We start from the raw sequence: 14,532 nt of genomic DNA on the forward strand, positions 1-14,532 counted from the left end.
CTGGAGCGACTAGGTACATACCAACACATGAATGGTATAAGACATAAGGGTAAATATTATTTACATTTTATTTGAAAGTCATTATCCCCTCTCCCCCATTTAAAACAAACAGGAAATAAAATCTGTTTTAGTGTTTGGGCTGCTGTTAACAGTACTGAATTTCTGATTGGATTTCTGTTAACATCACTGTAATGCTGCAATCTATGAACAAATGCTGTAGGATTTTGATTTCCCTCGTGTAGAGAGGACCTGAGCTTTGTTACCTACAGATTCCAGTTAAAGATAATGAAATGTTTTGATTAAGAAGAACTCCCGACTCCATTTCCCAGTTCACTTAAATATATACTGTGTAATAAGATTTGCAGTTTCTATAATTAGAAACACCATCTTTTAGCAGGAGTTCACTTCCCCCAGACTTAAGTATTCTTTATTACTATAGTTAATGCAAGAGGCCGGTCTCCTACAGTTCCATCTGTTATAATTAAATTAGTCTCATTAGTTTTATTGGAAATACATTTTATCTAATATTACTTTGCACTTAGCCTTCTGAGAGCCTTGAATGAAAGGTGCTATAACCCTGCCTGAACAGAGAAGCAATTTGCTTTAGTAACATAGGTAACATGAGAGACTGGCAAACAAGGTTCTGGCCTGTGTAAATATTCAATTTATCTGCACAGGCAGGGATTCTGAAGCCATATTTTCCCCCTTGTTTATTTGCAAGACATTTCATAAAGCAAAAGCATACTTAGCTAGATGACTAGTTCCTCATTAACCCACTGCTCTGGGGTGGCTAAAGGTATCTGGTTTAGTCCCTCAGATCCTGATGTAACAGTACATCTATATGCTCTGACTGCATGTATGCAATACAGTTCACTTAAGAGGGTTCTTCAGCTGTATTAATTTCCTCACTGTTACAGGCTTACCTTAGATTTCTGTTTACTTTAATGTAATGCTCTAAAGTCCTTAAATAGCCATTTAATTCTTCATAATTTGAGACTACAATGAATCCAAAACACTTGAATTATTGGTCAATGAGCAGCACAATACACTGCTCAGAATCATGTCAAGGTATAGTTAGGAAAGGGAACCTAAACCTGTTATGTCTTTATTCAAACAGAGCTCCCACTGAAACTATTAAGATTATATCAAAATGTTTAGCTTCCAACTGCAGGTCTCACACATACCTTTGGAGTTGGTATGTCCACTGCCAGCAGAATGCATCAAAATTAGTCCTAGTTTTTCCTAGGAAATACTGCTCACCTACCTCAACCTGACAGCTGTATTCTAACTAGACTACCCCATCATCACCACTCGCTCTTACCTGAAGCTTGACAGAAGCTGAATCCAGAAGATGATGTAGTGGTGGTGGCAGTGGCGTTGTTACCAAACACTGATCCACCCTGTCCAAAGCCAGCACTCTGCCCAAAAACTGGAGCACTGCTTTGACCGAATAGTCCACCACCAGTGCTGGCAGATGGCTGGCCGAAAGAAAAAGAACTTGGACTGTTGGTGCTAGATGGTGCTCCAAAGACATTCCCACCGCTTGAAGTTGCAGTGGAGGAAGATGGCTGGCCAAAAACAGGCATTGTTCCAAACCCAGTTTGAGTGAAGGTAAAACCACTTGAAGAACTGCTTGCTGGCTGTCCAAAGGCTGGTGCCTGCCCAAATGCCGGTTGACCAAAGCCACCTACAGCTGCTGTGCCAAAAGCAGATGCACCAAACCCTGAGCTAGCTACCTGAGTAGTAGCTGCAGTGGTGGAGATAGTGCTGCCAGTGTGTTGACCAAATGGAGAAGATGCTGTGGTAGCTGCTGTTAGCGGTCCAAAAACAGGAGTGGAAGGGGTGGTGGTTGTATCACCAACAGGGTGACTAAAGGCCGAGGAAGAAGAACTGGAATTTGGAGGCTGAGAGAACACTGAGGAACTTGAAGAAACAGTCCCAAATACAGAAGTACCTGCAGCTGGGCTTTGAACAGATGTATCAATATCCTTGGTGGTAGCCAACGTGCTTGTAATTTCTGCAGAAGGGGCGATGACAACATCTGCTGCAGCTGTGGTCACTGAAATGTTCTGGTCCAGTGGGGCAGAGGTAGAGACTGGAGGAACTGCCTCTGCCTTGGACTCAGTAGCACACATAGCTGTAGAGATTGTATCTGTGGAAGGAGTCAAGGAGGTGCTAGGACCCGTAACATCTGCATCTCCTGCTATAGACTGAGATAAAGCAGGTTCGTCTTTAACAGAATCGGACAGTTGCAATTGTGGTTGGGTTGTTTGTGGCTGAGAAGCTAGAGGTGCAGACACAGTTGTTAGTATTTCACCTTCAGGTGGCTTTTCAGACAAAGGTGGTAGCTTGACATCCCCTGCACCATTACTAGAAGTTGCTGGGGATACAGCAGTTGGTGCTGAACTCAAAAGACTTCCAAATGACAGGGATGCTGAAGTGGGGAGAGTTGCAGGTACAGAGGCGGATGTTGTGATACTGTTTGCTTGTGGAAGGCCAAATGAAAAAGCAGGCTTGCCGCCACCTGAAGATCCTCCAAGACTAAATACCCCAGAAGACCCGGTGCTGGTTAACTGGACATTGCCAAATATGCTGCCTGTAGTATTTGTGCTGACTGATGTGGATGCTGTACTGGTGGCCATGACTAATGTTGAAGTGGCTTCCACAGGTTTCCCTAACTGCAGAGGGCTGTTAAAGGTAAATCCAGAAGGTATTGTGGATGTTTTAGTTGGCTGTCCACCAGCAATGTTGGTAGATGGAGCTTTAACATTGACTTTGGTATTATCATCTGCTTGACCAACCCTTAATCCTGAGAAGCTCCCAAGAGTTTCCCCAGCCATATTACTCTGAAATAAATTATCTCCTGGCTTTGATGGAAGGACTTCCAGTTTGCCAGAGGTTGTGGAGGGAACAGAAGTGGCAGCCAGAGAAGGTTTGCTGTTCATCCGGGTGGCATCTACAGAAGAGCCACTCGTCATGGAGACTCCTGAAACGTTGGCTGGCTTGATGGACCCAAAGGTAAATGAGCTCTCAGGAACTGTTCCAAATTTAGTACCCCCTCCAAGTGAAAATGCATCAGGCTGACTTGACTCTTTAGCAGGGGCTGTCACTACTACAGAGACATAAAAGGAATTAAAATGAGTTACAGGTTGCAACGCTCATTTATCATCTGTATAGTACCAGCATGCTGAGTGCTTTACAAACAGGTATGAAGAAAATGCTCCTACCTCAAAGACTTTACAGTCTCATGACTATCAGATGATTAACTATCTCTGCCACTTTCTCAAGCCCTGCTTTCATGAGGGTAACAACGGCTATATCTGAGGCCCATTTCATTATAGATAAGGTTATAGCCATTGTACGTGCTCTTACTTCCTTCATTTTTCAACAGTTATAATTATCTAACTAAAAAGCCCACTCTCTTTACTACAGTACATCTTGCAGTTACCTCCACTTTTTATACTCTTTACGTACTTAGCAAAAAGTTCTGGCATGCAGTGAAGAACTGGTAGTCTAAAGCAGTAGCTCTCAGCTAAGGTTGGGTCACAAAGCTGTTTTCTGGAAGTTGCAAAGTTTTCTACAGAATTAAGTTTTTTTATATAAAATCTGAGCTGTATAGACAGCATTAGCCACTTTTATCTAGTTTATTATAATCTTTGAAATACTGAAGAAAAGCTCCCAAACGTAACAACATTTATTCAATATATAGTTATCAGAATGTGCAATTTAGTATGCAGAAAATTTTCAGTATGATTGTATATTTTATATATTTCATCACATTTATATGCCTACTTTGGACATACATATATGGTACAATATGCTTAAATTATCTATTATTTTTGTGGTATTTAGACAGAGCGTAAGAGACTTGACATGGGAATCAGCCAATAAAAAGACCCAGTAGTTTTGGGACCAGAGAGAGAGCAAGATTGAGAAGCCCTAATTTCTCTTCTCTGCTCTTAATGACCCATATTTTAAAAAATAAATTAAAAGGTCAAAGTGATACAGACTAATATATACTAGAAAGAGACATTGAATTAGTATGACTTCTTTCCTCATGAAACTTTAAGGTCTTTACCAATTTTCTTCACTCAATTCCCATCTGGACCATAAATAGCTAACCAAGGCTAAGGTACTCTTGCTGATCCAGGGAAAGTATCATGAGGAACTGAAATTACTCATGTGTAATGCAGAGCACTACAAATAGTTCATTAGGCCTATTGAACCTTCCAATCCCCCTTCACCACCGTTATTTATCCAAATTTGTAAGATCTTGATCTGGAAGTTGAAGATTAAATGAAATCAGTTCTTCCCCTTGCAAGAGATGGAATAATTGCACACTGATACAGCAGGGGCTCGTCCATTCAGGTAGTTATTGGTAAATATGATCTACCAAAGGATTAAGTAGGAGAGGCAGCCTGCCTGTTTTTCACATCAGCTTCTGAGAAGCATGCGGCTATAAATCGTTCCAAATCACTCACCGTGTATATGTTCTACTTAAGGCTGCTGGCACTAGGCAGCCAGCCACCTATATCTATGCCATTTTAAAGCCTGCAGATTAAAGATAGTAGAGGAAATAATTTCAGATACTGCCCTTTTCATATGCTAATACTTCACTAGATGTTCTTGGGAACAAATATTTTGCGTACTCTTAATTGAAAGGCACGTGGCCTGGATTCCTGCATATTACATGGTTTAATCCAGCATATGAATACAAAACACAATATTATTGCAACTACTGCAGTTTTAACAAAAAAGCAGCAACAGAACACAAGAATTGTATGCATGAAAAAGGCATTAAATATTCATCTAGAGGAAAAATAGAAAAGATGCTATTTCACACTTCACACAATTTACCTTGTGAGGCAGAAAGGCTAGGTGGTGTTGATGCAGTGGATGTGGCTGCGCCAAAATTGAACCCAGTCCTAGGGACAAAAAGAAAAAGGGACAGAAGATATTTAGTTTACATAGTATTAATACTTCCTTCCTCATGACTAACACAGCCAGTGAAACCAAGATTCCCAGCACAGGGGTGTACAAAAATCAAGATTTGTGTACATGTGTGTATGTATCCCTGCTTCCCTCCTGCAAACCTGTTATGACTGGAAACACTTCTGTACAGCAATTGACACATGCAGGGAGAATGGCTTACATTTGTTTCCCTACATATGACAAAGCTCTTAGAAAATAATAGACAGTAGGAGTTCAGTTCAATTCAAGACCCTTCCGACCACTTCATCTTCCTATGTACTTTCTCCTCTGCTGTTTCACTCCTCTCTTCCATTCAGTTAGGAAAAGCTCCATACAATAAGTTGACTCAGCAGAAAATGGATCTGGTAGAGACTAATGGTAGCAGCAGCTACAGGAAGCACATGGATTTATTTAAAATCAAGTGACAACCTTAAAGCCAAATGATTTTATATATATAGATTTATGGGATAATTATATGCTCTTTACTACCACTCATGAAGGAGGAAACCATCCACATTATATACATTAAAAGATTATTTCCACAACTCAGTTAATACAAACATACTTTAAGGAGAGGAATTCTTGAAATATATTTTAATCTAGTTTTAGCTGAATACAGAATAAAGCCAGCATAATGAGGTCTGGGATCCTTCAGGGAACCTAAAAGCCTGCAGGAATTTCAGCATTCTGGCCACATCACCCTGAGTCTCTGAGACAGATGCTGCTGCTGCTGCAGCTTTAGGAGAAAGTCTGGGTTGTTTCATTACACTCTGCTGGCACAATCACAGAGGCTCCACATCCACCGGATACACTTTAGGCTATGACAAGGGGGCTGTAACTTGAGAGGGTTTTTGATTTTCTCTTTTGTATCCAAATTTCAACTTCCTCCTTTAAAGATTAAATACCTGGGTCCTTTGAAGAGTGCAACAAGTCAAAGTGCTTACGTGTTATACCCAACATACAGATTAACAAACTAAGGCAAGAGGGATTAAGAGACTAAAATAATCTGAGAAGTGGCAGTCTGCAACAGAACTCAGAAAGGGAATTCCCAAACCTCTGTTTTAAAATACTTGCCTACACCTGCTTCAAAAAGAGAAATTCACTTGAATGTGTAAATACGCACAGAATATCTATTTTACCTGCCTTTGCCAAGTACATTTAAAAAATATATATGTTTATAAATTTTTCTGAAGCATTTTAGAATAAAGGTTTTAATGTGATAACACCAGGCTTTTATCTCATTGTAACACATGCCTCACTGTGTGTTATTGCTTATGTAACAGAAGTCACCAGATGGCATTGGGACTGTAGTCACCTCAATGAGTGGATTACTTTTCAAGTTACAATATGGCATTCATGCTGTTGTGTCTTTTTTAACTTCAGTGAGTTCAAACTGGACTGTCTGTCCAGATTTCCAGCCATAAGTGGAAATTTCAGTGCTTGTGTGTATCAGAACCATGTTAGCATGTACACCCTCCCTTTTATAATGGACATCTGTATAATCCAGGGTTAGAAAAATTAACTGGAGAACAAAACCTATCAGCAAATGTTACAAAGATAGTCAAAGGTTTGCCCCGATTCCCTGCCTCTCAATTTTAGCCTCCGGAAGTGGAAACTTCAGGCCTTCTCAACAGCTACGAGCTGATGATTTGAAGGTTCATTCTCTCATGTTCTTGTCCCAGCTTCTAGGAAAAGCTCCACTGTTACTTCTCTGTCCTGGCTGGATAAAGAGGTGATAAGAAAGCCAGATCTATTTTGTTTTAGTCTTCTTCACAGAGAAGTGACTATCCGCCAACATGTTTTTTTCTGCCCCCTCCAAAGGAGAGCACTCTATTCTACATTTCTAAGCACATAGGTAGAGAGTAGTGTCTCTGCTGCACGTTTGGGAGGCAGAGAGTGAATTCAGTTTGCCTGACCATCAGGTTGGTGCTTTAACCACTAAATACACTATCACATTTACAACCTCAATTAAACCCTTGGATTTTAACCCAACGTATTCAGAGGTTCCTAGAATTGTATACGTTTTCCACAACCCAGCTAATACCATGCTGCCAACCAGTCACCCAAAACCTATGAATAGAATTCTTCATCCACTTTTGCTGATGGAGAATGTTCACAGCAAAATAAAATTGTGCCAAATTCCCACAGCTCTTCTAACCTTGCTTATGTAGCCCTTCTATGAAGCACATAAGCCTTGCCAAGCCCTTGACTGGAGCCACTAGCTTCAATTACACACAAGTTGATAGAAATTTTTTTTATAATTAATTACAGTAGCTATTTTTCATTGCTACATAGCTCACTGATATTATTTGCTGTAGAAGCATTATAGTACTTAGAAGATAAATCATACAGAAATAAAAAGGCTCATAACAGACCCCAATGAAGAGAATGAAAATGTCTGGTTAAACTGTGCAGCGGCCACTGGAGTTGAAGTCATTGTAGGAGAGGTCACAGCTGCAACTGCTTTTGCTGTCCCTTGCCCTAGGGTTACAAGAACAAAAGTTGCAGAAAACAGCACATACAAAACCAGTGCATCATCTTTTCGCCTTCAGGTCCTCTTAAGTATAGGCCTGTCATGTCATGTGCTGTAGCTAGAGAATCTTTTAGGCCAAGCCCAGCAGAGTTCTCACACATCTGATAGACCATGTGCAGTATCAAAAGGAAAAGAGCATTTCAAAACACACACAGTGTCCTATTGCACAAACTGGAAACACAACAGAAAACAAAAGTCTTGCAAAATTCTATCATCATATCCTCAGGAAGTATTACATAAAAGTATTAATGGTACTAGTGCAAGACTGCAGATCATTCGAACCATTAACAAAATTGAAGCAATAATTTGCATTTGACTAGGAGCAAAGTTAGTGGTCACATTCTCTCATAAGATAATAAATATTATAGCGCAAACAAAATCTACCAAGAGATCCTTGACAGTGTTCCTTCCTGAAACCATCACCATAACAACCAGAGTTCAAATACAGAGAAAGTACTATCAAATTCAACATCTGACATTTTCAACCAACATTTTAAGAGGTTCGTGTTCTTTTTTTTATGTATTGTTTTGTTATGTGAAATGTGGTTCCTGACTACTTTTATTAGCTCTATTCTCTGATTAAGAAGCAACCTACATCTATGGATTAAAGAGAATATTTCATGTGTATCAACAATGCAATGGATTTCAGAAATGTATGCAAGAGGTTTTATAAAACCGCATACTCATTTCAAGCACTGCTATCTAACCCATGCGTGAAGATCAACTCCTCCTGCTACCACTGATTTCCTCTTTTCTTTATACAGTGAAACAAGTAAGCATCACTGTAATTCTTAATCTTCTCAGCCCCATCCCATTTTACATTTTGTTAGAGGAAAAAGGGGCACTAATTTGGAATTCTCAAGCTACATGTAACTGAACAATCTTGAGTGATACTATGGTTTGAGGTATTCTTGTCTATGGCGGGAAAGGATGAGTACTAGGTGATCTGCCTAACAATAAAAAGATAGCTCTTCTGAATACACCACTACCCCAGTATAACGCTGTCATGGGGAGCCAAAAATCTCTGCCGCGTTATAAGTGAAACGCTGTTATATTGGGGTAGCGGTGGCAGGGCTACAGCAGTGATTTAAAGAGCCCGGGGCTCCAGCCACAGGGAGCCCCAGGCCCTTTAAATCGCCAGCAGGCCCTGCTGCCGCAGCCCCGGGGTAGCAGTAGCAGGGCTCCAGGGGTGATTTAAAGGGTCCAGGGCTCCCTGCAGCAGACCATGGCCCTTTAAATCGCTGGTGGGCCCCGCTGCTGCAGCCCCAGGGTAGCAGCGACAGGGCTCAGGAGGCGATTTAAAGAGCTCTGGCCTCTGCAGGGAGCCCGAGTCCTTTAAATCGCCAGCCCAGCCCCACTCCCACAGCCCTGGGGTAGCGGCAGCCGGGCTCCGGTGGTGACTTAAAGGGCTCGGGGCTCCCCGCAACAGTCAGAGACCCTGGACCCTTTAAAGTGCTGCCGGAGCCCTGCTGCTACCACACTATATGCAAACCTGTATTATATCGGGTCACGTTATAGCGGGGTAGCGGTGTACTGACTTTTCAGAGGCTACAGGCTCTTGCTACTTGAAGAACTTAGATCCAACCCCTCCCAAAAAACAGACAAGAAAACCCCAACCCCTCCAAGTTTTAACTGCTCTTAACCGTTATTTCTTAAGAGCAAGATGGCTCCTTATTTTGAATCCTCTTGGCACCAAGGAAATGGAGAAGCCAAAGCTGCTATTGAGAAGTCACTGGGAACAATTAACAGAAAAGCGAAGAGTGATTCTAGTCTGGTATAACTTCAGAAAGACATCTTGCTCCACACAGAAGGCTCACTCTAATCCTAATCTTTGCAAGCATGCATAACTTATCTAGTTATTTACTTTTATCTAATTTTTAGAACAGAAAAAAGGTTGAACTGAATAACGCAGGAGACAAGTAACATTGTGGGGGGTTTTCTGCAACAGCGGCTTCTTCTTACTCCATGAATCCCTTTTCTACACCATATTTCATAATTCTAGCAATCCCTTCATATGGATTTCTAGACATGATTTAGCTGTGCACTGAAAAACAACGCTGATTAACAGTCTCTAGAGTATTCCCAAACTGATATACAAAAGCCAGAAGAGCCTGGAGGGAGAAAATGTTTGACAGTCGCTTTGATCACATCTGAGCACAAACCTCAGAAGTCACAGAAAACCAATGGTGCAGTCAAATGGATTAGTGATTAATTCAAGCTGAAGCACATTCAACTACTATTTAAAGCTATTTGCAACGAAATAGCCTTGTCTCATTTTCTAATAACGAACCCAGAACTGCCAATTCCAGGTATCAAAGTGCTATGTGCCAACTGCTTGTCAGGTTCCTCTTTCGGCCTACATACCATACCGGATGAGTGAACTAGGTAGCTACAGTAGAACAGATTAATGCCCACCTACTACCCATCACTTCTTCACTCTTAGGCCATGTCTACACTACAAAGTTAAGTCAACTTTATGTAAGTCAACACTGAGCCTCCGATTTAAGCAAGTCGATCCTGCGTGTTCACACTGCTCACTGGGTCAGCGGAGTGCATCCTCACTAGCCGGGCTTGCATTGATGCACGGAGCACTGTACTGTGGGAAGCTATCACATAGTGCATGTAGCCGAGTGGAATTTTGGGTTGGACTTGCCAATGTTTTGGTCCTATAAGCCATTGCATGGATGGTTATGGAAACATGGCATTGGCCTCCTATTATGCACTTACCTCCACACACACACACCCCACCCTCCGAAATCAATGGCAAACAAACCAAGCCTTTTTTGTGCCTTTTTTCGTAAGCCTGGGTGCCTGCGCAGATGCCATAGCACGATAAGCATGGACCCCGCTCAGCTGTACATTGTTGCTGTGAACATTACAAACACCCCGTGCCTTATCCTGCAGTATTTAAACAGCCAATACAGGAGTTGCTGCATGGAACAATGTGATGCCACGCAAGCAGCTCTGCTGGAAGACGGAGTGGAGCAATTTACAGTTGCTGGCAACAGTCACGCTTCACCTTGACACGGCTGAATGCCGTTTCTAGCACTGACTGGTAGGACCTCTTCATTATGCAGCTATGGGATGATGAGCAGTGGCTGCAGAACTTTCAAATGTGTAAGGCCATTTTCCAGGAACTGTGTGAAGAGCATTCCCCAGCCCTGAAGCGCAGCAATACTAAAATGACAGCTGCTCTGACAGCGGAGAAGCAAGTGGCAACAGTTCTGTGGAAGCTTGCAATGCCAGACTGCTGCCGGTCAGTGGGGCATCAATTTGGAGTGGGTAAATCTACCGTGGGATCTGTTGTGATCCAAGTTTGCAGGGTCATCAACAGACTTTTGCTAAGAAGGGTAGTGACTCTAGGCAACGTGCAGGACATAGTGGATGGTTTTGATGCGATGGGGTTCCCTAACTATGGTGGGGTGATAGATGGAATGCATATCCCTATCTCAGCACCAAACCACCTTGTCAAAGAGTATATGAACCGAAAGGGATACTTCTCAATGGTATTGCAAGTGCTGTAGGATCACGGCGGCTGTTTCCCAACCATCCCATATTGATGTTGGTGAAAGGTGCGTGATGCGTGCATCTTTAGGAACACAGGTCTGTTCAGAAAGCTGCAAGCAGGGATTTTCTTTCCAGATTGCAAAATAATCATTGGTGATATTAAAATGCCAATCATGATCCTGGGGGACCCAGCTTACCCCTTACTCCCATGGCTCATGAGGCCATACACCAGCAGCCTGGACATCAGTAAGGACCAGTTCAACCATAGGCTGAGCAAGTGCAGAATGGTGGTAGAATGTGCCTTTGGATGTTTAAAAGGTCGCTGGTGGTGTTTGCTTACTAAGTTAGACCTCAGTGAAAGCAATATCCCTAGTGTTATTGCTGTCTGCTGTGTGCTCCTTAATATGTGTGAAATAAAGGGAGAAAAGTTTCCACCCAGATGGGGGGTTGAGGCAGATCACTTGACAGCCAATTTTGAGCAGCCACACACCAGGACAATAAGAAGGGCTCTGCATCTCCGTGAGACTTTGAAATCAAGTTTCAGCAATGAGCCAGAGTAATGCGACACCTAACTGTCCTCTCCACTGCATTTTCTCCCCTGTAAACTCCACCCCCACCAACCACCACATGCTGAATGAATAAAGAGCCTTTTCTCCTCTATCCATTAAGTTTTATTATGCACATAAACACACAGACAGCAAAGAAAAGTTAGAACCTGAGGCAAAAGGGCCGATAACACTGAGGAGAAACAAGGAAAGCTTGCCGACAGATGCACTGCAGTAACAATCGAAGGTGTGGGAATGGGTGCCTTCTGGTCCTTGTACCCTCCTCTGGTTTTGAGTGCAAGGGACACCAAACTCCCTCTCCTCCCCACACCCTGCCTCATAGGACTTTTGGGGGAGGAGGATGTAGAATTGGGCGATGATGGCAGCAGGTTCAGCATAGGCTGCTGAAGGATTCTAACATCCAGTTGCCTTTCTTGAACCTCAACCAGATGCCTCAACATGTATGATTGCTCCATCATAATCTGCAGCATCTTTTCCTGTGTGGCATGCTCTTTTTTCCTCCCTGGCAACGTCTAGGTTCTCGGACAGTGTAATTCTGCATGCTCTGAGCTCTGTCTTGTCACGCTTGGAGGCGCACATTAACTTACTCAACATGTCCTCCTGAGTCTTCTTTTCTCTGCCTTCTAATCTGGAGTCTCTGCCCCGGTGTGGAGGATGCGCCAATGGACAAGGTTTCAGCTGCAAGGAATGCAACGCACAAGGGTAGCATTGACAGTGCGTGCATAATTTCTGGTGGGTTTTTAAATAAAACTACACCTTGAAGGCACAACGTAATCACAACTGCTGGCTATTGCAAGAGACTGTTTGTTGGTCCAGCCATGGGGAGTAAGGCCATGAGGCATGGGCGAGAGGTCTTGTGTTGCTGCTTCTGTGAAAAACATCCTCGGGCTCACAGGTTGGAATCTGAAAAAAGCCCCCTTTCCCCCTAGCAACCTGGATGGTGCTTGAGGACAGGCACGAGGGTAAAGCCCCCCAATTAGTTTGGTTATTTACAAACTATTTTACGGGTGGGGGCGGGAGGAGACAAACAGGAAGTCACCCCCTTCCCTTTTTTTCCCCCAATGTTGCTTGCAACACATGGTGATCCCTTCCAATCACAACCACATCACGTTTGGGAAAGTGTGGTTGTGACACCCATATTTCACCAAACCGGGGGTGGATTATTGGTTGAATTGTTTGTGGTTTAAGGGCTAGCATTTAAAACTTCCCCTGTTTCCTCTAGGTGAGCCTATGCGATATCACTCTCCTTAGGGTAAAAGAGGAGGCAAAGGAGCAGATGTTGCAAGCCTCTGGATACAGAACTGGTCCTTATGCTGCAATGCTGTGTGCTGTAACGATGACAGCAGAGTTAATACTGGAGTGGCATGGGAAAAAGTGTCCTACCGTGGTGGGCGAAATAAGGCAGACCTTCCCAGAAACCTTCTGCAAAGGACTGCAGAGTACCTCCATGAAAGCTTCCTAGAGATCTCCATGGAGGATTCCTGGGCCATCCCCATGCACATAAAGAATCTTTTTCGGACAGCACCCCTCTACATAGCTGCAGTGGCCACCGATACCCACTACACCTACTTTTTTGTTCCAATTAAAACAGAAAAATAATAGCATGTAACCCCTAGAGTTTGATTGGAAAAGTGTACTCACCAGAGGTGCCTTTCCCGGCATCATGCTCTGCCGCTAACTGGTCCTGTGTAGGGATGGGCTTCAGGGCTACAAACAATTCTTGTCTGTCGGGGAGAATGGATCCTCCACTTGCCTGCCTCGCATTCTTGTCCTCCTCAACAATGTCCTCCTTGTTGTTGCTCAAGGATGCTCGGGGCTCTTGGAAGGTGTCTACGGAGCGCATTGGGGTAGTCATGGGGTCACTGCCAAGAATTGCATGCAGCTCCTCATAAAAGCAGCATGTCTGTGGGGCAGAACCAGAACGACTGTTCGCCTCCCTTGTCTTCTGGTATACTTGCCGAAGCTTCTTTATTTTCACGTGGCACTGCTGCGAGTCCCTGGTGTAGTCGTCCTCCTCCATGCCCTGCACAATCTCCCCTATGCCCCGCATGATCTTGACACAGATGTCAGCGTTTCTTCTACTGGATTGGAACTCTGCCTGTACAGACTCTTCTCCCCACACAGCAATAAGATCCAACACCTCCTGTGTATTCCATACAGGAGGGTGTTTGCGGCCTTGAGTCTCCATGATCAGCTGTGCTGGCAAGCTCTCTATGCTGATCAAACAGGAAATGAAACATCAAAAGCTCCCGGGGCTTTAACAGGGGAGCAGCTGTTTCTTGTGTACCTGTCTGTCATGCAGTGGAGTTGAAAGTGCTCTCCAAAGTGGTCACAGCAGAGCACTGTGGGACACCTCCTGGAGGCCAATTCATTCGAATTACACAACGCGGTGTCTACACTATCCCCACGTCGACCTATGGATGTTGAATCAAACACTACACCTCTCGCGGAGGTGGAGTAGAGAAGTTGACTTTACAGGCCACTTAGCAGTGGAAGGGACTTGGTAGTGTAGACACACACTTTATCAGACTGACTTAAGTCGACTTAAGTCTGTAGTGTTGACCAGGCCTTAGACACAGAACCACAAAGTCCATTCATGTGCATCTTCTCTTTGAAGGCAGCAAACAACTATTGTATAGAGATATGTGGACAATTCCAAACTCTGCATGGTCACAGTAGAAATTAACACTGATCTCTGAAACGTGTGTGTGTGTATTCTTGATCATACTTCAAGCTATTGGTATAGTTGATAATTGTAAGGAGATTTACCTAGCTTAAGGGCTACTGTAGCTTATCGACTGCCTAGCAGGGGTAATTCTGGTTGATACCCACAAATTCAGAAATTAATAGGGGATAATATTACTGTTACCTCTAGACAAGGATGTCATTGTGTAAAGGACTTCCACTGAAGTGAGACAATCTAAGAGCTTGCCTACTTAGTAAGTTTCTGCATGG

At 43.2% G+C, this 14,532-nt stretch overlaps 1 protein-coding gene across 6 annotated transcripts in view; it reads right to left on the reverse strand.

Moving 5' to 3' along the window:
* Positions 1-14,532, reverse strand: part of NUP214 (nucleoporin 214) — a 75,808-nt gene that overhangs the window by 17,363 nt on the left and 43,913 nt on the right. For 5 of the 6 annotated variants that reach the window (XM_050926082.1, XM_050926083.1, XM_050926081.1 and 2 more), the window contains 3 exons: positions 7,347-7,452; positions 4,858-4,925; positions 1,322-3,112 (listed from right to left, as the gene is read on the reverse strand). In XM_050926082.1, the coding sequence (XP_050782039.1) occupies positions 1,322-3,112; positions 4,858-4,925; positions 7,347-7,452 (1,965 nt within the window). Of the gene's footprint in view, positions 1-1,321; positions 3,113-4,857; positions 4,926-7,346; positions 7,453-13,218; positions 13,976-14,532 lie in introns of those variants that run through there. The other variant, XM_050926086.1, reaches the window with a different exon arrangement.

The sequence above is a fragment of the Gopherus flavomarginatus genome, chromosome 17, assembly GCF_025201925.1.
Source record: "Gopherus flavomarginatus isolate rGopFla2 chromosome 17, rGopFla2.mat.asm, whole genome shotgun sequence".
Taxonomy (NCBI): Eukaryota; Metazoa; Chordata; order Testudines; family Testudinidae; genus Gopherus; species Gopherus flavomarginatus.